Source organism: Pelecanus crispus, chromosome 1 (assembly GCF_030463565.1).
Source record: "Pelecanus crispus isolate bPelCri1 chromosome 1, bPelCri1.pri, whole genome shotgun sequence".
Taxonomy (NCBI): domain Eukaryota; kingdom Metazoa; phylum Chordata; class Aves; order Pelecaniformes; family Pelecanidae; genus Pelecanus; species Pelecanus crispus.
The window spans coordinates 14,367,966-14,394,976 of NC_134643.1; the positions used below are offsets into that span (position 1 = coordinate 14,367,966).

The window sequence follows — 27,011 nt, forward strand, 5'->3', positions numbered from 1 at the left end:
CTGCCTTTCCAAACTATATATGGCTGTGCTGAGTATAGACAGACATCCACAAATGACAAAACCATGAGGATGAACAATTATACTGTATAAATGCTGAATTGTCCTTGTTTCAGCCAGACACTGTGCCATATCCAAAGGAAATTTATACCCATTATATTTCTAGCTGTAATGTAATTGATGATATTCAGAAAGACTTAACCTAGAAAGCATATTTGCTTTCTGCCTGTCGTCGTTTAGCCCCAGCCAGCAACTAAGCACCACGCAGCCGCTCGCTCACTCCCCCAGCCCCGACGGGATGGGGGAGAGAATCGGGGGAGTAAGAGTGAGAAAACTCCTGGGTTGAGATAAGAACAGTTTAATAATTGAAATAAAATAAAGTAAAATAATAATAATAACAATATAATAATGATAATAACAATAACAATATACAAAGCAAGTGATGCACAGTGCAATTGCTCACCACCCGCCAACCGATGCCCAGACAGTCCCCAAGCAGCGATCGCTGCTCCTCAGCCAACCCCCCCCAGTTTCTATACTGAGCATGACGCCATATGATATGGAATAGCCCTTTGGGCAGTTTGGATCAACTATTCTGGCTGTGCCCCCTCCCAGTTTCTTGTGCGCCTGGCAGAGCATGGGGAGCTGAAAAGTCCTTGACTAGCATAAGCAGTACTTAGCAACAACTAAAACATCAGTGTGTTATCAACATTCTTCTCATCCTAAATCCAAAACACAGCACCATGCCTGCTACTAGGAAGAAAATTAACTCTATCCCAGCTGAAACCAGGACACTGCCTTCCAAAATGTGACCAGTAACAACGAAAAATGTTTTTTAAATATGACAAACAAGTCGTCTTTAAAATTGAACAAATACTATTGCATGTTTTCTCACCAGAAAGCTGCAACTAGAAACTCCCATAATTTTTTCTTTAAACAGTCCCTTTATTCTCATGATTGAAAAGCAACTGTTATAGTGAAAAAGTATGAGAACTCAGCACCTGTTCAGCTAAACTTCTCTTGGTCATTTCAATTTCCTTCTGCAGTACTCGTCGTCTTTCTAGTAATACTCCATTACCTTTAGGGATGGCTTCTGCCTACAAAAATAAACCAAACACACTGAGTGATGCAAAGAAGAGATGTGAAAAATGTGAATTGCAGATTATCTATTTAAAGTAGTTACACACATTAAGAAATGACTTTTCTGTCTTGTAACAATAGCTAGTTCAAGAGTTCTTCGTTGAGTGGAGTTCCTCAGCAACATAACCAAGTTTCTCAAATTTTTATTTTAAGAATTTAAGTATAAGCACTAAACTTCACAAAGCCCAGTTTAAGTACTGAATTTATAAGGGTTATGTTTTTCAGCAACTAAGCTGTCATTTAAAAAAAGAATCACAAAGAGTGACTATGCACCTTCTAAATTCACAGAAGATTTTCTGAGTGAAATTCTGACCTTACTGAAGGAAAAAATAGATTCACCACTGATTTCAATAGGGTCAATATTTCACATCTGTGTAGATTTGATATCATAGTTTTTGCTTTTAGTTATTAAAGTAAGATTTTTCCTCCTTAGGCTCTAGAAAGTCAAAACTAACACCACAAACAGTTATGTATTATTTTTTACTTGTACATTATGGGAAAATTTGTTTATTCAGTCAGATTTTTAAAATGAAGTGTGTGTGAAGGAAGACACATTAGAAACTACTTTCTCATTAAAATATATCTGAACAATCCCACTACAACTACTTGCATGATATAACTCATAAGGCCTCACAGTGTATTGGCCTCACAGTGGCTAACTTAAAAATCCTTCACGGTTATAAGTAAGCAAGAAATAAACACAGCAGGCTAACTACGCATGCATATGTTGCCTGTCTGTAGTTGTAAATCTGTAATTCATACAGGCAGGAAAAATATTACACTGAACGACACATCTGTAAGCTATTCAAAGATAATACGCACAACCCCATGGTATCTTTCTCAGATCTCAACCAGATGTCAGAATTCAAAACACTATACCTCAATACAGATAATGAGATGTTTTGCACTTCTGGTTTTCACTTCTGTGATAATATTACAAAATTAGCTGTTGTTTACTTGCATTAAGGGAAAGGAAAACAAGAGGGACGGTAAAGGTCAACCTTTGCAGTTACTTTGGTTTCAGCTGCCAACTCTGAGACAGATTTGGTTTGACTTAGGTTTGCTAAAAGGTCAATAAAACCTATTCTAAGCAAGTTGCTTTCACTCTTGCAGAAGGAGCAAACACGGCGTTTCTGTGGAACATATATTAGTTACCACCTCTGCTGCATAAAAGGCTGTAGTGGCTGTAAGTAGGCATTTCCACATTTTCAAGATGGGATTCTAAAGATGCCATCAAGTTCTTGAGTCTAAAAGTAGAAAGCTTATATAAACATCTTTAATCTGTTAAAGACTTTTGTTCACGTAAGACATGACTAAACTTAGGCACTTTTGGCTGTCTCTGCGTTGGCCTGACTGAAGAGGAGGCGTGCATGGAGAGGAACAGCAGTTCTGCTCTGGGCTGGCGATAGCCAGAGCGGCCAGTTCTCTTTCACACAGAATGTCCGTGTTTAGTAATAGCTGACCTTTCACAACTTACTAAGAAAAACATATTCGAAGGAAGTGTTTCTGTAATTTCCCTGTTCTATAAACCAGTCATTCTGCACTTAGCACATGATTTAAAGTAAGAGAAATTTGGGGAAGCACACTGATGTACTGCTGCTTCTGCAATCACATTTTTATACAAGCAATTAATTCTTGTGATTTCTTTTCACTTGGAATCACACGGAATAAATAAATATAAATATGGCTTTTTAAGTCGTTAAAGGGACTTTAACTACTTAAGATATTTTAACTTTTCCTAGGTGTGCTTCTAAGTCTTCCAAATTAAAATAGTCTCAAGACAGCAAAAGCCAGACAGAACCAAGCTTGTCACTTTAGTCTTTCGTACTCCAGTACTGCATTTGAACTGGCCATGCTGCAGAGGAGTGGTGATTTCACATTTGCTCTTTTAAGAGAGCCAAGAAAGGAATCGGAGAAAATACAGATCGTGGGAGGATGGGCTAAAACAACTACATTGCCATGGCCTGTTTGTGTTAGGGTAGCATCCTGCAACTTCTGGAGTAAAATACTGCATAGAATTTCACCTCTATCTCTGCTGGCATTCCGTCTCCCCCACTCTTCGTGATGATGCTACTTGCAAGACGCATACAAGACTATAGGATAACCTGGCGTTAGCACGGAGGGAATCCTTTGCAGTGCAACTTAACCTTGAAGGGTCTCATTACAGGTCTCTTGCCCTTTCATACAGTGTAAAGTGGTGGGGTTGGGTTTGGATGTCACCCAAGACAGTGAACTCTAATGACAGCTGTCGGTGAGCTATGGTATGTGATTTTAGCATTTTATGGTTTTGAACTATTGTGATTCTTCCATCAGAAATACTTCTTCAATAGGAACACAGGAAAAAAATACTGTTTTCTAGATTCTCTTAGCCGATACTGAATAGAAAGTCAGTATGAGCTTTAACATCAAAGTGTGGAATATGAGTCAGTCCTTTAATCAGTATTTCAGGAAATTCAATCTAAAAGTTTTTTGTGTAGTTATAGAGCTTTCCTCCCTGCTCCCAACTGGGCTTATATTACTGGGTAATTAATACACATGTGAATTCAGGAGGAATTTCATACTTAGCTTTACTATTTAGTTATTTTTAAAAACTTTACAGTAGTGCAAATAAGACTCTTTTTCTGCCCTGAATTGCTTAGAAGGACCAACAAAAATGTCAATGACACTAGGTATCTAGGTAGGAAACATCAAGTCCTTATGCTTTTAAATCAGACAATGTGAAAAAATATTCACCTGACTAAGCAAGATTAATTACTGACTTGCAATTTAGACTAAGCAAGGAGCTAATATAGGAGAAAAGGTTAAGAAAGAGAGAATGGAAGAACCAATGATGAGATGAGAATATGAAAAAGTTATAGACAAAGTCAGTTGTTAAGAAATATTTGGAAGGAGCAAAGAAAGGAAAAGTTTTGAATAGACAAGCAGAATGAGACTGCCCTTTAAAATCAGCAATTTATAAATACATTATAAATAGTTTACAGGAATATAATAAACAACCTTCAAATTTTAAAAAGTTTTATCTTTTCATCATCTGGCAGTCAGCCAGTACTTGGCTTAATTTGCCTGCTACAAATTTCTTTGATGCCAATGGGCAAGTAGGTGTATTATTTCACTCATAAAATGAGCATAATCCCACAGTGCTTTAAGGGAAGACATGACTCCACAGTGTCAATAGAATCTCCCAGTTCTCCCACCCTAAAAATCTATTTCTTAAGAATAGCCCAAATATACCTTGATGCCGTATTTTTATTACAGCCAGAGCACCTAGAAGTTTCTTTGTTAGTTGTAGTGTTGACACTTTTCTCCCCTCCCCCCCTTTTAAGACCAGTAAAAAGATTTCCTAGACAAGAAAATTTAGAATCCTTATGGTCAATGTATTCATACAGACCTCTAATTTGAGTCTGTTATGCTGTGACTTATCTTGTTCCAAGGAATCATAAATCATATTCAGTTGTAACTTCATCTTTTTTAAATTTCTCAGTTCTCTATCTTTCTGTGTTTGCTTGTGAATGAGAATATCATGTTGCTTTTTTTTCTCCAAGACACATTTATTTAAATTATCTTCCAGAGCTGCTCTGTATAGATAAACACAGAATTTTAGAATTGACCAAGACATGTATGAAACAGACATGATAATTTTAATGGGTTTTGACTACTGCATCATTATGGCTGAGCCGCAAGATAAACTCATAAACTACTGACACAAATTACCAGAAAAGGTAGCATTTTTATAACTTTAATCAATAATAATATTCTTAATGATGTCAATGAGGTCTCACCGTCTGTTCTAGATATGCTAAAAATTCCAGATAAACTATTACTTATAAGAAGAAAACACATTTTTTAGTATGAGGGAATATTTACATGTTTGCTTCACTCAAACATTTCAATTGAGTCTGGAGCACAGGCCTTATGAGGAGCAGCTGAGGGAACTGGGGTTGTTTAGCCTGGAGAAGAGGAGGCTGAGGGGAGACCTTATCGCTCTCTACAACTACCTGAAAGGAGGTTGTAGTGAGGTGGGTGTTGGTCTCTTCTCCCAAGTAGTTAGCGATAGGACAAGAGGAAATGGGCTCAAGCTGTGCCAGGGGAGGTTTAGGCTGGAAATTAGGAAAAATTTCTTCCCGGAAAGGGTAGTCAAGCATTGGAACAGGCTGCCCAGAGAGGTGGTGGAGTCACCATCCCTGGAAGTGTTCAAAAAACGGGTAGATGTGGCACTTTGGGACATGGTTTAGTCTAGTCTACCCTTGATTGGTTAGTGTGGACTTGGTAGTGTAGGTTGATGGTTGGACTGGATGATCTTAAAGGTCTTTTCCAACCTAAACAATTCTATGATTCTATGGATTTAAAGTGCCATTACCCTTTAATACAAAACTTAAAAGGCAAAAGCATTGTTGCTGAGCGTATGGCCATGATTACAACTATATATTTTCCTCTGCAAAGAAGGAATCATGTGAAGCTTGCAATCAACCTAACAGCTTATTTTACCTTACCGAGTATATATAAGCTTGTAATTCAAGGGAATATTAAAGAGATGAATAACTAGTCCCCACTGAAATTCAGGAGTACATGGGTGCAGAAATCTATGATCCTCATTTAAAAATGCAAATGCTGACATATTTTTTTCTTGTTCAATTTATTTTCTGTGGGTTACACAGAAAAAAAAAAATATTTTCACTGGAGAGAGAAACCCTGTAAAAGATTTCCCTTTCAGAGCAAAATCCAGTTTCACTCTCCCAGGATTTTATCAAATGCTTATGCTTTTTGATGTTCTTCTTCAAGCCAGATCCTAGATTCCAGTAGTTTATATGAACATTTCTGAAGTCTAAACCTAGCCTGATAATTTCTAGTCCACACTGGTTGCAGCAAAGAACTTGAAAACATAAGCAATACAGCAGAAAAAAGAAATAGATCTTTGAGAACAGAGAATTGTTCACTCATACTACATGGCTTGTATCTACTACTCTAACCTGTCTGATAGGACCGCTGATTCCTTCTCTCTGCTAATTTCTAGTAATTTTGTCAAAGTAATGCATTCCCGTTCTTTGCTTTCTAGCAAAATTTGTTTCCCATCCAATTCCTTCATTACATCTTCTCTTTCTTGCAAAATCTCTTCAGTCCTTTTTTCTGTGGCTTTCAGGGTACCATTCAGCTCTTCTATTTGGTCATTAAGGGCTTCTTTCTTCTTCTCTGCATCGCTGTGGATATATTTTAACAAAACAGTAGGGGTTCATATTTCCACACACGTATTTAAATGGCAAAATATAAGTTGCCAGTTTTCATGGACACACAAAATCATTTCAACACCACAACTATCTACATGATATGTTTGAAAGCAGACTACATACAGTGAAAATCTTCAAATGCCAATACAACTCAACAATAAAATTGAAGATGGGCCATGGGACCAACAGGGAGCTTAGCACCATGACAGTATTAAAAAGACTTCTAGTAAACTGATTTCTGTCAAAATTACTAGGTACATGGGTGTGATGCTTCTAAATACTATTCCCAAGGCTGGAAACTCTAGTTAGTTCATTCTGTGATGCAACACAAGTAGAAAGACTCATTTACATGCTTCGTTAATAACAATCTACACAATGTATTAGCTTTTAAAAATGGCTTCTCTGTAACACTATTGGAAAAACTTCTCATATTTATGACAGCAGAGTTGCATTAAGCAGAAAATGTAGAAGACAACCATTATACAAGCTTTAAAACTGAGAAATTTAACATAGTCAAACAATTTCTCTATTACAAATAGGGACTGCAAATGGGAGACACAGAAACTTCAGTGTAACCCTGTGCCTGAATAGAGTACAAAAACCATCGTTCATCTGGAAGGCACTTGGATCTGTGAGTGACCTGGCTGAAATTGCACAGTGCTAATTAGAATTTACACATACAGAAAGCAGCATGTCATGCTTCAGGGGAGAAAAAAAAAACAACAATGCAAAACAGAGAAAGAAAAAGCTGGCTACTGGCTTACATTTTCCCAGCTGAAATATTAGAGACCAGAATTCACACCAGGAGCTTACAGCAAAGCACCTCTGAGTAAAGAACTGGTACAGAAGTATCAAGGGAGAACAATTATTTAGCTCAGGCCAGACTGTTAGCTGTGAAAGCTGCTAGTTTCACTGAGGCCAACAGAGATAAGCTAATGTACAGTCACTGAGGACTAGAAACTGTAAAAAAGCCTAATCACTAGATTACACAGTAACATTATTTTCCATTAAAAGCCTACTAAGTAGATCTGATATATGGTAATGCAGCACAGTAAGATGGTTAAGCAATTTTTGGCCAAGCTTTGTTCTAAATTTTTCTTTATTGTACTGAAATTTACAATGTTTCACTGCATATAATTTATTTTTCAGTACAACACATGGATTTTAAGTGGATTATAGATGTTTTTTTAAATGTTGATCCTAATTTTAATCAACAGCTCAACTGTCTCCGTAAAAAATGGATGAAAATAAATTATATATATATTAATAATTATTTATTAAAAGCATACATTTTTTTCTGATTCATCTTCTCAGTTTCTTTTCCAAGTTGTGCTGGAACACCAAGGATCTTAACTAGCTTATCCTAGTGACAAAACAGAAAGGTTAGATTAATAGCCTCAAAATCTGGTGAGATTTCATAGAAGTAATATTCACCTAGAACTGCTGTGAAAATGGGCAGGAAACATGTTTTCCAATTACTTGAGCTTGTCCCAGGGAATTGTGGCTGCTACTTTTGAAACTAAACATTGATATTTACCATTTTGTTATGTCTGCAAAATAAAAATTATGCTTGAATATTATTAATACATCTGATTACATTATCCATACCATGGAAAGGAAAGCGACAGTGACCTGGGTATGTTTTTTAGTCTCAGCATAAATCTGTATTAACTTGGATCTGAGCATATGTTAGAGCAGCCTACAATAACACAACATAGCAAACCATTTTTTAATCAAAACCATGACTATTATTATTTCCTAAAGGAGTAATAATGGATATGGCACAGCAGCATGTTTCACACCTATTGAAAAATTGTGTAATATATAATGTAATGCCATCTAATGAATTCGGAATGACAAATATCCAGAAGATTCACCGTTTTCTTGGACAAAGCATGTACCCATATACACATATATGCACACACACAGAGAGGTATATACATACACACAATTAATTTTGTGTTACTTTTAAATTAGCCTGCTTCTCCAGAATATTTTCTATTTCCTTCTTCTCTATTAACTCCAGCTTTTGCTTGGATGAAACCTCTTCCTTTATTGCATTAATTTCTGCTTTCCTTTGGATCACTTCTTTGCAGAGCTCATCACAATTTTCTTTCAACTGTTTAATTTTCTTATCTGCTTCCTTTAAAAATGAAGTAAAAGAACAGATTAATTTTATTTTCCCTTTTACATTTTGCAAGCTTGTGATATTACAGCATCATTAACACTGAATGATGATAATGTTTTTTACAAGGTACGAAATACAATTTTTACCAGCTGTGTGTTTCTTCTATCAGTAATCAGCAGAATTTTATTTCCAAGAAAACCACATATATTCATCAGGATTTATGACTGCAAATGCATTTCCATACTCACATCCTAGAACCAAAAGTCTGCAGCTTTGCATGCAGGATCCATTTGCAGTAAAAAATTTTCTTGAGTAAACTCAAGAAAATCCAGATCTTTTCTGAATCAAGTTATTCATTGCTTGCCCTAGAGTTATCAAACCTGAATGATATAATATAGCCTCTCCTATAAAATCTACCTCTTGATTTTTCTATGTGTTACAGATTTGAAATAAACTCTAGAGCTACACACTGTGAAAACATTTTCATTGATGGTTTTATATGTTAGCTGACAGAATATAAAACATGGCTTTTCTCATGTTTCGTACTTACCTTTTGTTTTGGAATTCTTTCATATTCATTTTCCAGAAGCCTTTTTTCTTCTTGCAAACTACAGAAAACAAAACCAGAGCTAAATATATTCGTAATATAATAAATATTACTATAATATAGTAAATGGTAAAAAGGTATGGAAGCCTATCTTGTGTTAGGCTGAAATGTATGGTGAATTATCATCAGGGACAATTGAAAGGTGTCCAGATTTAAAGGAAGGTTGCTGACTGGTAACTAGAGGTCCTGAAAGACAGGTTGTACATAGGCAGTTTTTTTCTACAGTGCACACATCTAAACTTTTGAACCTGATTCTTCTTAGTCTTACCACCTATTGCAGGGATGCATTTATGCATCATTCACCCTTGTCTTTATACTAGTGGAGTATAACAGCGCAGACGGCACCCTACACCCACAGTTCCTCCCAACCTCAGAAAACAAAATTTTAACATGGAACTGAGGCAAAAGAAAAGAGGAGGTGGGTTATAAATATCCACAGAGACATCACACATCAAACAAAGTGCAGTTGCTACTGAGAAACTTTCTTCTTCTTTTGAGTGATTGCTCACACACACATTCACACTGTAAACAACTGTAAGTGAAGCTCTTCAAATCTGAACAAAACCAAAAAAAAAAAGCTCCTGTGAAAAAAAATCCTGAAAAGTGACAGGGGATGTAGACTAAGTCAATGGGGTACAGTAGAAAACTAAATTGAATAGCCATAGTGATCTTAACCTATATCCAAAACTACGCTACAATTTCATTTCAGGCAACAACAGAGACAGATGCCAAAGGAGGGAAGAAGGAAAGGAAAAAATAGGAAAGCTCTTAGACATCCTGGGTGTATTTTTAGTAATGTTGCCCTGAGAAAGACGAGGGAGTGACTACAAAAGTGAAACTCAACTAACAAGCTTACTAGATTTACAATAAGGAGCTTCTTGGTGGCAGGCAGGTAAATACTGCCAAATATAAAAAATTAGCCCTAGCAAAGAAATACGTCAATACGTGCCCAGTGCATGCACAGAACAATTCGGCACCTACAGGAGGTAAATGGGCTACAGCAGCCTGCATGCTGTCACAACCAAGCTGAACTTAAGATTAAGTCCTTCTGTTATTGATTGGGAACAAGGAGGCAGGTTCTTGCAATGTAATTAGTACCTATGATGACATTCCCGAGTCTCAGGCTATAAGGAGTAAGGATTGCACCTGGGGAATAGGTGGAACAGCCAACCCCTCTCTCCCAGATATAGCAAAGTATCAACCTCAGCACTTAAATTTGTAACTCCAGCTGAGCACGTGCTAGTCAGGCTTCCCTGAGACTCAGGGCAGTCTGTTAGAATAAATAACTCTTTAAGTAAGGAGAGTATTAACAGAAGGGGACAAGCTTTCATGAAATAGCTGTGTCAGAGCTATAAACTATGGCAAGGGTGTCCTGAGGCAGCCCCACCTACCCAAAGCAGCTATTACAGTTGTCTCTGAATGCCGTTGATGCAGAAGAGAGGCAGCTGATGGGTATTTCTTTGTTTCTCTGAAGCCTTTCAGCAGCAGCCTAAGACTTTGCATGGTGGTATTTAAGGTTTCAGAAGGTGGTGGTCATGGGGAGAGAGATCAGTCTCCTAGCAGCCAGCCTCATGGAGGATCCTCCCTAGAATCTTGTGCTCAATTCTGATTTAAGGTTCCTCCCCCTCCAATAAATTGTTTCTTGTGTTTTGGTCCTCCAACAAAAGGAGCAAAGCTTGTACCTGGAAGCCTCATGTGACATCTTTCCAGTCAAGGGAAGAAAGTAGTCAAAAAAAGAGAACTGGGTTGTTGGTGGTGTAATCCAGGGAAAAAAAAAAAAAACCAAAAAACATGAAGAACAAGCTCTGGCTCAGATGAACAGCAAAGAGAAAAGGCACAGAGTAGATGTTGTTGATTTACAGCATGTATGTATATTTGTATGGGCAGACTACGAGTATGCCTCTGTGGGGACTGGTTAAGTCTAAAAACTAATTTGAATGCCAGAGTGTCCCACTCTGTGCCCCATTCACCCACAAAGTGAATGAGTGTACTGAAAATCTTTCAAAAAAAAAAGCGCTGAATTTAGATCAGTCTTCCTCAAAAACTGATAAAATGAATTACAAAAAAAACTCTATTGTAAAATGTATTACAACTTAAGAGATCGCACAGAAGAGTGAAGACAGACACAGGAGTATTTTGCATGTGTACAGTACAAATGCATCTGAGTAGAAGGAAACACCGTAAGGTGTTTTCTTTGCTGCAGTGGGGCTCAGGAACTGCTCCTTTTATGTTCCACTATTTAAAGTCAATGAGGGAGAGCACAGGGATCAAACTGCATTGAAAACTGAGCTATGCTCATGTGTACCGTGCCCATAAACTGCAGCTGAGTCCTAATATATTGTGTTGGAATGACACACAGTTCAAACAAAATATTTTCACTTACCAACAGGCTATCTAAATGTATAAATAAGTTAATAAGGACAATTCATATTCACAACACATTTTGGTAGGATTCCTAGTTGGACCCTTTGGGACGACCGGCATAATCATGCTAATTATAATGAATGTCCACTCTGCAGAAATACCCATAACTCTTTGACTGCCACAAAAACAGATTAAATAAGTCCCGTGCAAACATTAAAGAGGTACTGCATTGCTCATCATCAGTCTCTGCCGTGTCCTCTTTAGTATCACGCCAGATGATCAAAAGAGCAATCCCAACAATCAGGAGGGAGAGCAAAGTTGACACTGTTGTTCTTTTGTCACATTCCTCACTCATGGGGACAGATTCCTGTGGAGCCATTCCAGTTTCACAACAAAGACTTGTAACACGATTTGAACACCTCGTTTTCTGTGACATAAACAAAGGCAACACTGAACGGCAAGCACCAAGTTAAGTTACCGTAAGAGCTGGCAGACCAACTACTTCCACACAAAAACCAGTGAAGGTGTGAAAAGAAAAAGGGGGGAAAAGAAAGAAGTTAAATCTCTCACTTCTGAGCAGTAAGTTTGGTCCATCTGCCCTTATCCAAAAGTTAGACAGGTACCCCTATGCTAACATCCCCAGGCTTCCTTACTGTCAGGGATAAAAACAGGAACCGCCAAAGGGCAGGTCCTCTGACATACCAGGTACCTATTTTAGGAAGGGATAAATTACTGGTTGAAGATAAGGTATTTCTCTCCATTGACTGTCAAGGGAGATCAGGATGATTAACTCAGATTAAGAAATCAAATAAGATTCTTCAAAGATTTTAAGTTCAGTCTCTGATTTAATAGCTATATGGACACAGAAGCTTAATGTAAGGTAAACAGAGAAAATCTGGTCTTTCCATTTAGCGTTTGAATCTTGTATTCTGTGATATATGGACATCAGCCTCATGACTGCCTATAAAATACTTAGACATGAATCACAACAACAAACTAAATAGCTGCAACTGGCATTAGGCACTTATAAATCCCATTGTTTTATAGCCCTTCTTTGATGAGTATATTTTTCAACATCATGTGGTTTTTATTATTATCATTATTATACCTATAACAACACACATAATGAAAAGAAGATGAAACTCTTAAGTTTAAGCACTAATGTTTGCAAATATTTCTCACATTGCTTTACTTATTTACTTGAAGCTTAATAGCAGTACTGTACACGAAAAGCTGTCATGGATGCAGAGGTAACGAGTTAAAAAAAAGCAGCACTTGGAAAATTGGACCATTAATGAAAATACATTCCAGACTTTTCCCTGAGAGCTGTCTACAGCTGCAAACTGATGCTGAAATAAAAAAATTAAGTCAGAGAGATTAAGAAATGTTGTTGTCAACAGAGGTCCATTTCAGTTCCTCAGCTCACAAAATAGCCAGAACACTGTTATCATTACGAATCCCATTATGCAAGAAAGCAAACTCCTTCAGCCCCTCTGACACATAGCTGGGATTGCTGAGGAATCCATAGAAGGTGTTCAGCACCTGACAGCTAAAATCTAGTGACCACAAGTAGAAGATATCACAGCTGACAAGCTGCCAGCATAAGATTCCTGTAAGGCTCTTCGCTGTGCTTAGTTTGTGCGTACTGGAGAATGCAGTCACCAGACTAGCTGATAACAACTTCAACTGTAACTCAGTTTATTTTACTTATGACTTACAATTCTTCACTAGAAAAACTATGGAAAAAGCTTAACTTTTCACTTTTTAATTATCGAGTGACTAATCCTGAAATAATTACAAGCATTGAAATAATTTTCCACATTTGCAATGCTTCTACAGTTTTGCAATCCTGACTTGCATGCAATAGCATGTAGTACTTCGGTGAATAGCCATTTTGCTACCTGCACAAATGACTGTGAGGGCTGTAGATTGGACCTAGGCTTTAAAAGTTGTTTTCAAGAATCAGGCACCTTTAACCTCACAAACTCTTGCTACAGATGATTTCATTTCAAATTAATGGCTTACTTTTAAACATATAGTTTAGATGATAAATTAATTTAGATAATAAATGTATTGTCTCTCAATAATAAACTATTGTTGACACTATTGCCTGATAAAGAAAAGCAGCTCTTCTTTATTTTGTCTCACAAACCAGGACTCTAAGCCTCACACAGACATTAAAATGAAACGTTTCCTCAAGCTAGAACAAATCCTTGCTGATCACATTGATCCTTTCCTTGTTCTTGTGCTAATGAGAGTTTTCAGTCTATATTCTTATTTACTGAGGCATGTTCAGTCCCAGTTAATATAAACTTCATGGCTCTGAATGCAATTGTACCAGAACTGAATTGGGATCTCTACATTTCCTCTTACTTTATGACACGTGCCCACTGTTTTTTGAGGGGAAGAAGGCTCTGGAGTCAGCTCTGACCCATACGTTATAACCTCAGTAAAATCCTTTCAATTGCTGTCCCCCTCCTGTGCGGAGCGCCCGGGCAGACACACTGGTAACGAACCCAGTAGAGCCGCACAACAGAGCAGAAATGCAAACCAGAAGAGGAGGGACACACCGACGGTGGGGGTACACCACACCCACGCAATCACCCTCAGCGTGACTTCCCTGACAGCTGAAGTGCAGCAGAGCTGCTTCTGAACATCTCATGTACCTATTCAAGCTATGAAAAACGTCACAAAATTTCTGAAAACCTGCTGATGCTACAGTGCTGAAAGCAATTTAAATTTACTCTTGGAATGTTGAATACTCATTGGAACAATAAAGAATTAAAACAGAAGATGAAATATCACCTTCAGCTGTTGAAAAAGGTATCTGATCTGGAAAAAAAAATTGTTTACAGAGCAAGCAAATAGGAAATGAAATATGGAAAAGAGAACATAGACTACTAAGGGACCTTGAGACAAAAACCAGCTTTGCTAATGTATATCTATATGACTCTTCCAGAGAAAAAGTTCACTGTTGTCAGATTTGAATCCAAGTGCAAAAAGGGTGCGAAGTGCCCTCACCTGTCAGAGAAAGGCAGGAAGTAAAGGCAGCAAAGACTAGAGAGATGCTTCAGAAAAGGAAAGTCTTACAGAAACAGGGAAGCAGAAGATCTGCAGAGGCTCTCTCACTTCCAGCTCAGCAGTATTTGAGTAGACAAGTTCCAAGACTTCTAAGGAAAGGATAAAGCAATAGATAAGAGACACAGATATTCCCTTCAAAAGCTTTTCCCCCCCATGTTCCCACCTGCTACACATAAGAAGGTAAATAATCAATATGTTTGTGTTCAGACTAAACAGCCATTAGTCAGAATTCCCAAAGAGATGTTTACTTAAGTGCCAAGCACAGCTGGGACTGCATGAACACAGTTGGACAACATGGGAAACTGTGCTCCAGAGAGATCAAGGGCCAGGAGAGGTTCGACCATGAGTTTCTACCCTTCTGAGAAATGAAGGAAACCAAGCAGTCACCTAACAGGAAACTTGTAATGCCTTTGATGCAGCTTCCCCTCTGTCTGTGACACCGCCCATGCAGGCAGATATTTCAGAAGAGATCGCTTTATTATTACATAAAACCATCAGGCATACAGATCTTCATTTTACATCAGCGTTACTATTAGATCACCTGCAACTCACAACTCTATACTGGACATTCATTTTCACTGCCTTCCACAGGCACCAAACTCACCCCTTCTTTACAAACATGCATTCACATCCGTTATCTGTTTTTCTTCATAGCTCATTTCTTATTTCTCACTCATCCGTTCCCCACTTAGATATGTATTCTGCCAGTCCTCTTCATTCTACACTACTCCAGCGTTAAAATCCCTCTCATTTCTGGAAAGCAGTATGTTCTCTCCCAATAAACAAATCCACACATAACCAAGGCACATCCTCCTCGCTCCACATCTGCAACATGCCTAAGAGCCAATGCTACCACCAGGCATGAAACAGATTCCGAACAAGGAACAATTAAATAATCTGTAGCTCTTCAGTTTAGAAAGTTGACAAATTGAGGCGGGGGAGGGATACAAAAGAGATCTATCAAACCATTCTGCAGCAGTGAAAATGAAGAGAGGATCAGATGTTCGCTGTCTCATCCAATACAAGAGCCTACAGGGCATGAAATGAAGCTGGTAGGACTCAGGTTCAAAAAAGAACGGAGGTGGCAGTTCTTGTGTAGTTAATCTGTGGAACTTGTTGCCCAGGGTGTTGCAATGCCAGAAGTTTATAGAGTTGAGGAGGAGACAAGAGAAGTTCTAGAAAGAGGGGTCAACTGAGGATTCCTAAATACATAGGACTGTATTTGGCTCATGAAATCCCTGCATCACAAACGGCTGGGGGCTGCACTTTTTGTCAGCATTAGATACTGTGCCATATGAACCTCTGGTCAGACTGTACAGCTGGTTTTGATCTCATGCAATACATAAGACCAAACAGAGGAAGTTTCCTATTAAAGTGAAAGAACATTTTTCACATTATGACCCAAAAGGTGTATTTTTAATCTGCAAGATAGGATATTCAATTCATATATAAGAATTAATGCAGTAAATGTGCAAGGGTAATTGAAACAATACCTAAACTGTGTTTTGTGTAAGACAGAAATTTCCTTTTGACTAGAAGTAGAACATATAAAACCCCATCATTTTTTGGAAAAGTGATGCAAAATCAGTGAAAAATGTTCATAAGATATGAGGGCAAATGGGTAAAAAGCATGATATTTTGAAGAGCTCATTTCTGGACTGCTTGGAAATTGCAGTAAATTCTGTATTTAGTAATTATTTCAGGAAACTTCATGTTGCTTAGTTATCTCATAACAAACAATTTTTTCCAGATGCTTTCCATGTTTCTTTATTTCTCCCACTCCCAATTTGCTTCTTTCTCAAGTTTCTTTCTCTCTTAGAGCAAACACTTGGCTCTAAAAAAAAAAATCAAGAAAGAACTGCCAGAAAAATCTGCTCTGTGCAGTTTGTACAGTGCCCCTGCTCTCCTTGCAGAAAAATAGTTTTAACTGCTGAGCTGCTGACATTATTTATTTGGATTTATATACACCAACTACAGTACAGCTGGATTGAAGATGGGTAAAAATAGCAAGCACCCCACAAAATGAAAATATGAGTTCATTTCCATAGGTACATATTTTTAAAAATGCAATAGTACTGTTTGTAATTTTACTATAAAAGCTTCAAGTACAACACATTCATATATGCAGACAATTAAAATACATACAATATCAATCTTATTCTGGACTTTTTTCCTTTTATAGAAATGGCAAGTATTCACTTTCACAGTAAATTTCTCTTTTTTCCAACATGAGAATATACAAGTACTTTTCCTCCTTTAAATACCTGAATAGAAAAACTTGAATAAACTGTGCTTCTGATATTAAAAATAGCATTGGGTCTATTTATGACATAGTTTCTATAAAACCCCAGTCACCAGGTCTCTGAGACACTTTAACAGTTTGTATTAAGGGTGTCCTAGACTAGAATTGTTCTTGTTAATTTTGCCTACCTAAACATTAATCACACAATGTAGTAAACTTTAAACAGCATTTCAAAGGACACCGTAGCATGTTCTAAAATTAAAATAATCTACAAATCTCACACCAGGGTAATTTTATTCATTGCTGAAATGTTGCTGTTACTAGGGAAAGTTTACGGCAATTTGTTTAACAACAGCCATCAAGAAATGTGTCCTGTAAGATGGAGAGGAGATTGAATTATAGTCTATATTATTATCTTTCAAGATAAGCTGTGACAAAACTAGCAGCGTTTGACCACTGTCACCTACCATTCCATCTTGAACTGAATTTCATACTCTCTTTCTTTAATAGCATTGTATTCATTTTGGCAACTAAGTAGTTGTTGCCTTATTCGGGAAACTTCACTGGAGGATTCTTCAGGGAACTGTTCTGCTTTTTCCAGTTCATGTTGCTGTTGTTCCAGTTCTACACTAAGACGTTTGGCTTCCTGCAACAGCTGGATCTCAGATTCCTGTAAACTACATTAAACAGAAAAATTTAGAACCAGGCAATGAGAAGCATAAGCTTTGTATTTATACTTCTTTACCTACCTATAATATTTAACTCAAGGTTTTCAAGATGAGATGGGATTAAGTCCTGAATAATCTGGTCTGACCTCCTAGCTGACCCTGCCTTGAACAGGAGGTTGGACCAGAGACCTCCTGAGGTCTGTTCAAACCTGAATTATCCCATGATGCCATGAGAGCAGCAGAATTGATGTGAGGCATTTTTTCTGCATACCTGGAGTTGGAGTGGGATTCCCCTCATCTAATTTTAACTAGATGAAAGATGGTTAGCCAGTCTAATTTATTTGTCTAGCACCTCCTAGAACCAGTGAAGAGACAGGAAATCCATTTTATCCTAGGAAGTGCCAAAGGCTAGATCTGAATCAGCCTGGGGACCAATAACAGGGAAGTATTCACCAGGACAAGGCCCAGTATGGGCTATATGACACCTTTAAGTTCTTAGTAAATACCAGGACACCTACCCAGTGCTGAATTGCATGTTGCCATTGCTGTAGCGTTACCAGTATGTGAAGTAACTCATTTAATGATACACAAGCTGCAAATACATTTGTGGACTTCTGTGGAAGCTTATTATAGGGCCTGTAGACATGATCAGTTATCTGATCTGACTTGTATCACCGAAGTCTAGCTTCACAGAAACAACAACCTGTAATATTTTGTCAATGTCAGGAGACTGGTATTCATAATATACTTAGGAACCTGTGTGGTGATAGCTGAATAACAGATCTTAAAGGCCGTTAGTAAAATACATTGATTATTATGGAAACGTCTTAAAGGGAACTATAGTATGAAACTTCACATACAATGCACAACATATAAACCTAATCTTTATGCCATAGAAATCACTGTGTATGCCTTCTCAATAGTACTACATTATAACTTTTGTATAATGGTATACTAAAATTAGTCACAAATGATGTGGAAGAATAAAGAACTCTATCACTTGCCTTTTATTAATTAAAAAGATAATGTAATTTAATATTTTTTAAAACAAAGGAATTTAGAATCTCCCATATTGAGAAACTCTATACGTAAATTTTAGCTCAAAGATTACATTTATGGCTTAGCAACAAAACCAAAATTACATATCACACTGAAGAATAGAGTTGAGATGGTAACCATAAAAACACAAAATATACAACTGACTGTACTGCATAAACATAGCTCAAATAATATAGCAGAAAAAGTTTTGCTTTGTGTAACATTTCTACTTAGATAACCACTTCCTTTTTTTAAACCAGAAAATAAGAAAAACCACAGACTTCAACAGGAAACAAGAGTGTGCCTTTATCACGAACAAATAACTTCACGTGTGATGTATTTACGTAGTAATTTTTTAAAGGGAAAATAAATTGACTTATTGACACAAGAGCCTACACAATATTTAGATCTTCTTTAAGTCCAACTGAATGTATGCTGTTTTAGGAGAAAATATAATTGGTTGGAGTAATACACATTCATTTCAAACATAATTCTTATATAAAACATAAGTTTTACATAAAATTATGTAAAAACATAAGTTCTTCTATAAAATAAAAATTCTTAGTATCGATTTTTTCAAGAACAAAAAGATAAAAATAGAAACAAGAACTGAGTGTTGAATCTAGACCAGATCTTGCTCACGAAGTTGCCAACAGTATTTTTTCATGTGAAGATTTAAATTTAATTGAAGACAATGAGGAAATAACTGGACATCTACACAATGTACCCATCTAGAATCACATGAGTGCAAAAGTAGGCTTGCCAAGTCTGATGTGGTAGCTTTTGAATTTGTGAAGTGATAAAAAATTTAACATAGGCTTAAGAAGATGAGATTCCCAAACTCAATGAACTGTCATTATTACCTGACTTTCTTACAGCTTGGTGTATCAGAATATTCATATCAGGTTCCTAAATGGAGGTAATAAAAATAAAAATTTACAATTTGGCCACATGATTGTGTGACCAAATGGATTTTCAAGGGCAAAATATGAGCTCAGGTACATCAGCTTTAGGTGCAGCCTCACTGCAAAGTGGATGGGTGACAGACAGCACCAGGGCGGGATGACAGCCTGGTCCCAGAATTTCAGCTGTGGAGCAACCATAAATTTAAAAACACATAACACTTTGAAGAAATGTATCAAAGAAGTTATCTGTCAGGTGACATCTCTCAGCTTTCCAGAATGCCGAGTTGTGCAAAACTGAAACCAAGAAATAATGGACTATTTACCACTAAACAAAGGACCACACTATAAACTTATAACTCTGTGTACTCTAGCAACAGCCTTGGAAATTATCTGCATACAGACTAGTTGCATTCATCAAATTAGACAAATTTTTATTGTATATCAGAGAGATCAGTTGCAATTGTTTGGCGTAGCTGTCACAGGGATCTACGCTGCTTAAGACATGTAAGACTTTCTCCTTGAGATTTTTGTATGCAACTAAAGGAAAGAAGAACACACACAGCTTAAAGACCTCATCCAGTGTCCTTTGTTTCCACATGGCATTGTGACAGCACTGGGACAGATGGGGATTAATTCGCAAAGAGATTAAATTTAACTGTAATAAATGAAAAAATAAGTTCTTGATCCACAGAACTGTACTGCACATGTAAGGGTGAAGAACTAAACATCTAAAAAGTGGTATTGATTCTGTGAATGGTTCATTGCAGGCAAAGAGTATACACACATACTGAACCTATCATCAGGTCTCTCTTTACAGCCAACGGAGAAAACCAGACACTTGTTCATGTCTGTGTAAGGAGGAAGTGTGTGGTCCCTATTTCTTTCTATTGACCATTAAGGGACTCTTAGATTCCTAAGTCAGATGTGCATGTCCACTGATGTTAACATATGGACAAATAAATCCCACTTTTGATGTCTGAAAAGTCCTTAAAATATACTGGAGATCACAATCAATTTTTGGTAATTGATTTCCCTTGCTTTCTTTTAGCAGGAAGAGAAATTTATCTGTGGGAATTAGTACTCGTTCACGCGTTGGTGTTTTGCTTTGACACATCACCACATCTAAGTAAAGAATGTGACATGATTCTCTCCAATCAACTTTCTTACAGAAGTATGGCAATTTCTTACTCCTATGAGAACCATGAAAAGAATGAGCGTTGTAATCTACCATCTAACATTTTCATGCTTTTGGTGCAGTGTTTACAGTAGTTTTATGTGTGACAGAAAAGACAGCTGAGTCCTGTTTTTGCTCAAGCCATATTCCACTTATTATACATACAAAGGAATTGTCTTTACATAAAAGAACGTTCTATATAAAAGAATGCTATATAAATATATATTAAAAATATATAATACATAAATATGTATATATAAAAATGTAGTAGTATGCTTGTATTTTTTCTGACCAAAGACTGGTTTCAAGCTAACACTGGCTAAACGTCAATCAAGTTCAGCAGCTACTGGATTTCTACTTCAGCTCAGTGAACATCAGGGTGGTAGAAGCCTTCTCAATCAGCTAATCCAAAACTCACATAATCCATTGAGTTCTGAGCATTAAGAAAATGCTTCTTGCATTTTCTAGGGAGTTGAACTGGCTTAGGAGTGCTGGTTTTAATTTTGCTTCCCAAAAATTATTGCTATGCAGTAATCTGAATAAAGTCAGATGACTTTTTACAGAGTCAGGGCCATATTCTTACTCCCCATTTTATTAAGATGAAACTAGAAGACTCAGCTAACCTCAAGAAAAACTGTGTTTTCAGGATTTTGGGAACCTGTTTTCAAATTACTTTACATTACTTAGCACTAGATTGCCAGGAGGCACGCTAAATCCCAGCATAACCCAAGTGAGCAGGTATGACTTGAATTAGTTTTACAATCCTTAAATTAGGCCTTAGCTTCAGTCACAGAACAGCCATGGTTCTCTTATAAGCAGAATTGCCATAAAGGTTTTGATATGGACTGTCAGGGAAATTGGGCTAAAATATTGTTAACATGGTGGATATTATGATATGTATTACAGAAATATAACAGGAGTATCATGATGCTGATTTTACTGATAATTATGGGTATACCGTAAGTAATATCAAAATTATTAGCCACAAATACTAATGTAGTATTGCAGTATTTGCAATAGGACTGCTCTGTTCAACGCCACACTGTTCACCTAGTACCTCTGTACTATCTCATCCCACTTCGCCCCTCCATTTTCTTTTCCTTCCACTCACACATGCCCTGCTCAAACCTGGCGTTGGGCTATGAGCATGATCTCTTCTCTTTCCTCCAGCAAGCACCAGAGCAGGCAGACTCATGACTACTACACCTAAGTTCTGAGTTTCATTTATACTTTGAAGCTTAAGGTTCTAAATTTATTAGCAGTCTTGTCTAATGTGACTGCCAATACTCTCCGAGGGTAAAATTCACAGCTATTTACATGTGACAAAGTCTCATTTTCCTTCTTAGAAATGAGCCTTTAACTTCTTCAGCTGCTCTCTATGTTAGCTCAGCAGGTCAGAGTCTTAGAACCATAGAATCATAGAATCGTTTAGGTTGGAAAAGACCTTTAAGATCATCCAGTCCAACCATCAACCTACACTACCAAGTCCACACTAAACCAATCAAGGGTAGACTAGACTAAACCATGTCCCAAAGTGCCACATCTACCCGTTTTTTGAACACTTCCAGGGATGGTGACTCCACCACCTCTCCGGGCAGCCTGTTCCAATGCTTGACTACCCTTTCCGGGAAGAAATTTTTCCTAATATCCAATGTAAACCTCCCCTGGTGCAGCTTGAGCCCATGTCCTTTTGTCCTACCGCTAACTACATGGGAGAAGAGACCAACACCCACCTCACTACAGCCTCCTTTCAGGTAGTTGTAGAGAGCGATAAGGTCTCCCCTCAGCCTCCTCTTCTCTAGGCTAAACAACCCCAGTTCCCTCAGCCGCTCCTCATAAGGCCTGTGCTCCAGACCCTTCACCAGCCTTGTTGCCCTTCTCTGAACATGTTCCAGCACCTCAATGTCTTTCTTGTATTGAGGGGACCAAAACTGGACACAGTATTCCAGGTGCAGCCTCACTAGCACCGAGTACAGGGGGACAATCACCTCTCTGCTCCTGCTGGCCACACTAATCCTGATACATATGTTACATATGTTCCTTTTCATATGTTACAATTCTGGCTACGTGATCTTCAACTATATCTTTATTTTAAACCTGTATATTGCCTTTTGCAGTTTGTCCTTCCCTCCACTGCCATTATTATTTTGTTTATATTAAAAACAAAAATGTTGTTCAAACAAGTATTGAAATATCCCAAATTACCTTGAATCTTCCTATTAAATAATATTGGTTTTCAACCTTGTGTTCTTGCTTCCTCTTTATGAACAAGCACTGTAAGAAAGCCTTCAATGATAATTAGGCTTCAGCACCAGCAGAAAATTACTCTAAATATGTAATGCTTTGGCTATTTAAACAAAGTCTGAAGAAGGAATATTGTACCTTATCACAGTCTTATGCAGCAGGGTGTACTTTTCCTTCAGCTCAGCTACTCTGGTGCCTGTGATTTTTCCAGCAGAAAACAGCTATGGAAGGGAAACAGACAGTTATGAAGTCTCCTAAGCACTAATATTTTCATTCTGCCGCAACTTTTTATAACTATAATTGGCAGCCTTTTAGTTTATACAGTCTTTGGTAACATACCAAATCAAACACACAATCAAATCAAATACACAGATGAAAAAATGCTTATTCACATAATAATTCAAACCATAGATATAAGAATATTAAGAATGTGTCTGTCACAACTACAGTGCCACCTGCACCACCATTTCTTCTCTGATCTTCTGTATTAATATTTCATGATAATTCTGTCTTGACTTTGAACTCAGGCTCTAAGTCACCTGTTTTCCACATTGCTTAACTGGTTCAGTTTTGGTATATACCAGCTGGCCTGAAGAGTCTTAAACTGAGGCTTAAAGTCCAGTTTGTGCTAAAGTGTTGTGTCCACAGGCAATATGGTTGAAAAAAAGGAGCTGGGCTCAAGCTAGATCATCCCCAGGCCACAAAACACATTGCCTTACATACCTGTGCAGGCCTTCGGCAAACACCAAGAGCAAACCACTCCAGGTATTCAGTACTAAAAAACCCACATGCGTGTGATGCAGTGTACCCATCTCCTCAGGTGTCTTGAGGGCAGTAATTTGGGCCAATGACCCAGTCCTTCTTAATATAAACAGGAGATAGGACTAGGAGCCAAATTTTGCCACTGGGAAATACCATAGCAGCAATATGATAGTATCTCCTGGGATATTTCCCTAGAAAACCTTTTCTTCCCCTCTTTTGGTTACAGGTAAGGAGAAATAGGTTAAATCCAGGTAAAAAAGGTAAGGTGATTTGGCTCTACAGAAGTCCATAGCTAGCCTTTTGGGGCAGCAAGTCAAATCTGCAACTTTTATGGGAACCTGCCAAGAAATGTGGTTGTGCAGATCTCCTGAAATAAGAAACAAAATTACTACAGCACCAGGAAAATCCCAGAAGTCACACTTCAACCCTTATGTTGGACAAGGCCTCCAGGGAAAGGTCTTTTTCTAAGCTGAACTAAGGGCCTTTTAAGAGATGTCAGCTATTCTGTAGCTGCCCCTTTCTTGAATATCGAGGATAAACTCTCCAGAACCAGTCCTATGGTCAAGAAGCAGAACCCAAGTGAATATGCCAAAGGAAGTATACATTTTGTTGATAGCTGTTTGATTTATGCATTTTTTTAAGATCCGCTGCAAAATATTTCATGGTAGAAAAGACAATCTTTGCTGTCTGCAGCCCTGAGAAAAGGAAAGCACATCTGTCTTTCATTTGCTTGCATGAGATTAAAGATAAGCAGCTCTCAAATATTTATTTTGGCATCCTCTATGATCCAAAGATACTGTTCACTTAATTCCCAATACTAACTATCTCTTCTGTGAGAAGGAAGGACTACATAAGACAGACCGTATGGATAGCATAACCAGCATGTCAAAGGGGATGAGACTTCTGTGAAAAGTATCATCAGCAGATAGTTCCTGTTACCGGAACGTTATTTGGAGAGCCATCAGAGAGTCAGCGCTGGGCTACCCTGACCCCAGGATTCGTTATTAAAGCCTAGCACACTGCTTTCTCCAAGATTCTTGGGAAGGCAGAAGGGAAAGAAAGAGGCGACAGCTTGAGGGGAAGAAATGGACAGTTGTGGAAGAAGGGAGGAATAGTGTGAGCCTACTGTAGAAAGATTGTATTATTTGTGGTCATAAAACCAGATGAGGGATGATGCCCTTGATATCCAGATACGTAATGCTTTCAAGGCTGCCTTTCCCACCTATGTGATAGTGGGTGATGTGTAAATGAAGTGAACCTCAGAAACTATGTTAGTTGAATCAATGGATGCTCCCAGAAATTCACTGAATGCCTCAAATGGGACTAGCAGTTGTGTTCCTTACACATTTCTATCATGCTGAGGAATAGCAGACTTCCAGTCCCTGGATACACTGCTTATTGATAACAGAGATTAGGGATTGGATTGGAATGACAGTAGGTACCCACTTTCACCTGGTACTATGGTTGTGCACAGTCAGCAGAAAAAGAGTAACAGCTTTTTGCAAAAGATACTGAAAATGGGTAGGGGTCACCTTCTTTTAGAGCCACTATTTAGTGGACAGTAAGAAGGATAGATTCTTGTCTTGTTTGCCATCAGGTGGACTGAGAAGTAAACAGTTTTCCAGCCGGGATGACTTTGGTTCCTATTAATATCTAGAATGAAATTAAAGCCCAGAAATTGATCGTCCTTCCATCTTCTGAAAAGGCTATTCACAGCCCTGAAACAAACCGCCTCTTGTGGCCATGGACATCCTCCAGCTCAATGGCAAATTACAGTAACTATTATAACAATTTTTCCTGTATAGTTTCTCCTCGGAATATTTTACACTTTATTCCATAGCGTGGAAATAAGCACATTTGGCCTTCTTGGCTTGTAATCACAGACATTGCCTATCCCCTACCCGTGGAGATATGCTTCTGCCTCTGATGTTCCATTCCAGATCATCTCCTCACATATCTTGTATATATTTTTGTTTAGGAGGACAAACATCTTATGGTGGAGAACAATATTAGCTACTAAGTTTCCCTTTAGCCATCAAAATAGCATTTGGAAAACTGTAATCTAAGGGTAACAATCCAGAACAAATCTTTCTTTTTTCACTTACATAAGCTGACTTAAATAGGGATAGTTGCAAGAGTGAGCATTATTTCCTTAACTAATGGCTGAAACATTAAGCCTTACCATACAACCTTTGAATCAAAACATACAGTAATTCACCTTTTGCTTTTTCAGTTTACCTCTATTTGGCTTTAGAAGAAACTGTTGGAATCAGAAATGAAACAATGTCACTGATTTTATGTGTCTGTGCTTACAATTAATTTTGTCCTGAAGGGTAGATATGATCTAATGGGCATTCTGCATCTATTTACCGTTTTTAAAAATATCTGGTGTAGCTAATACAATTAACAGTAAAAAATAAATTAGACTAATTTAGCTGAAATGTAAGGCTCTGAACCGCTTAGTATATGACTATAAGAAATACATTATAGACAATGCCTTGAGTCCTGATATGCTCTTATCTGCCTGTTAATTTAGTGTAAATAGTCCTCCTTCACAGGCTCACAGGCTTACTCTGTTCTGAAATTAAGGAAATGGGTAATATTTCTAATAGGACCTGTAAAGCACTATAGTGTATTATAATAATTATTCCTAAGTCAAAAGACTTATACTGGTGTAAACAGTAAAAAATCACCCAGGACCATTAAACCCATATATTGAATTTCTGGATGCCAGTTGCCTCTCTAAACTACAGGGTTTTGATTTGGATCTCAGATTTAACAGAGAAATATATAAAAATTCTTGTAACCAGATGCCATAACATAAAACATTCATACAGCTTTATTACTCAAGTTCAGTATTAGATTTCTTTTTTTAAATATCATGAGCTAAATTGGAACTGGAATTCATAAATATTTCTTTTTACCTCTATTTCTGAATGTTCACAACAGATGAGTCATATTTTCCTTTGAGATTCTGTCTAATCTGAATTAGGTTCATCTTTGTCTTTACTATCATAAAAGGCATGTTTTAACACAGAATAAGTAACAAATTAATTCTTAAATTGCACTAGCAACAAAGGTTTTTGTTTCTCTATAGCCATATGATGTTGGCTATGGGCATAGATAAAGTATTGTTCTTTCCTAGCTGTGTCATGGTAAAAATTACAGACTACTAACATAAGTTAAATACACAGATACATGTAAATCCTGAGTATATGCACACTTTATTTCATTAACCTGCATCTACACACAGATTCTAAAGGCCCTACTCCATTTCATTTGATCAGTTAGAACTGAGACACATGATGATCTGCAATAGTACAGTAAATGCAGAATATCTCACCTGCATAATTAAAATCGGGATCTGATGTTGATTGGATTATCTTAATTTTGTAAAAATGTTTGTACCTCTTACATCTACCAGTTATCAAATAAAATT

At 37.5% G+C, this 27,011-nt stretch overlaps 1 protein-coding gene across 1 annotated transcript in view; it reads right to left on the reverse strand.

The window, feature by feature from the left end:
- Positions 1 to 27,011, reverse strand: part of CCDC146 (coiled-coil domain containing 146) — an 84,336-nt gene that overhangs the window by 25,695 nt on the left and 31,630 nt on the right. The window contains exons 3-10 of the mRNA XM_075727720.1: positions 22,949 to 23,031; positions 17,249 to 17,458; positions 9,038 to 9,095; positions 8,326 to 8,502; positions 7,649 to 7,722; positions 6,105 to 6,332; positions 4,526 to 4,712; positions 999 to 1,094 (exon numbers count right to left, since the gene is read on the reverse strand). Of these exons, the coding sequence (XP_075583835.1) occupies positions 999 to 1,094; positions 4,526 to 4,712; positions 6,105 to 6,332; positions 7,649 to 7,722; positions 8,326 to 8,502; positions 9,038 to 9,095; positions 17,249 to 17,458; positions 22,949 to 23,031 (1,113 nt within the window). The remainder of the gene's footprint in view (positions 1 to 998; positions 1,095 to 4,525; positions 4,713 to 6,104; positions 6,333 to 7,648; positions 7,723 to 8,325; positions 8,503 to 9,037; positions 9,096 to 17,248; positions 17,459 to 22,948; positions 23,032 to 27,011) is intronic.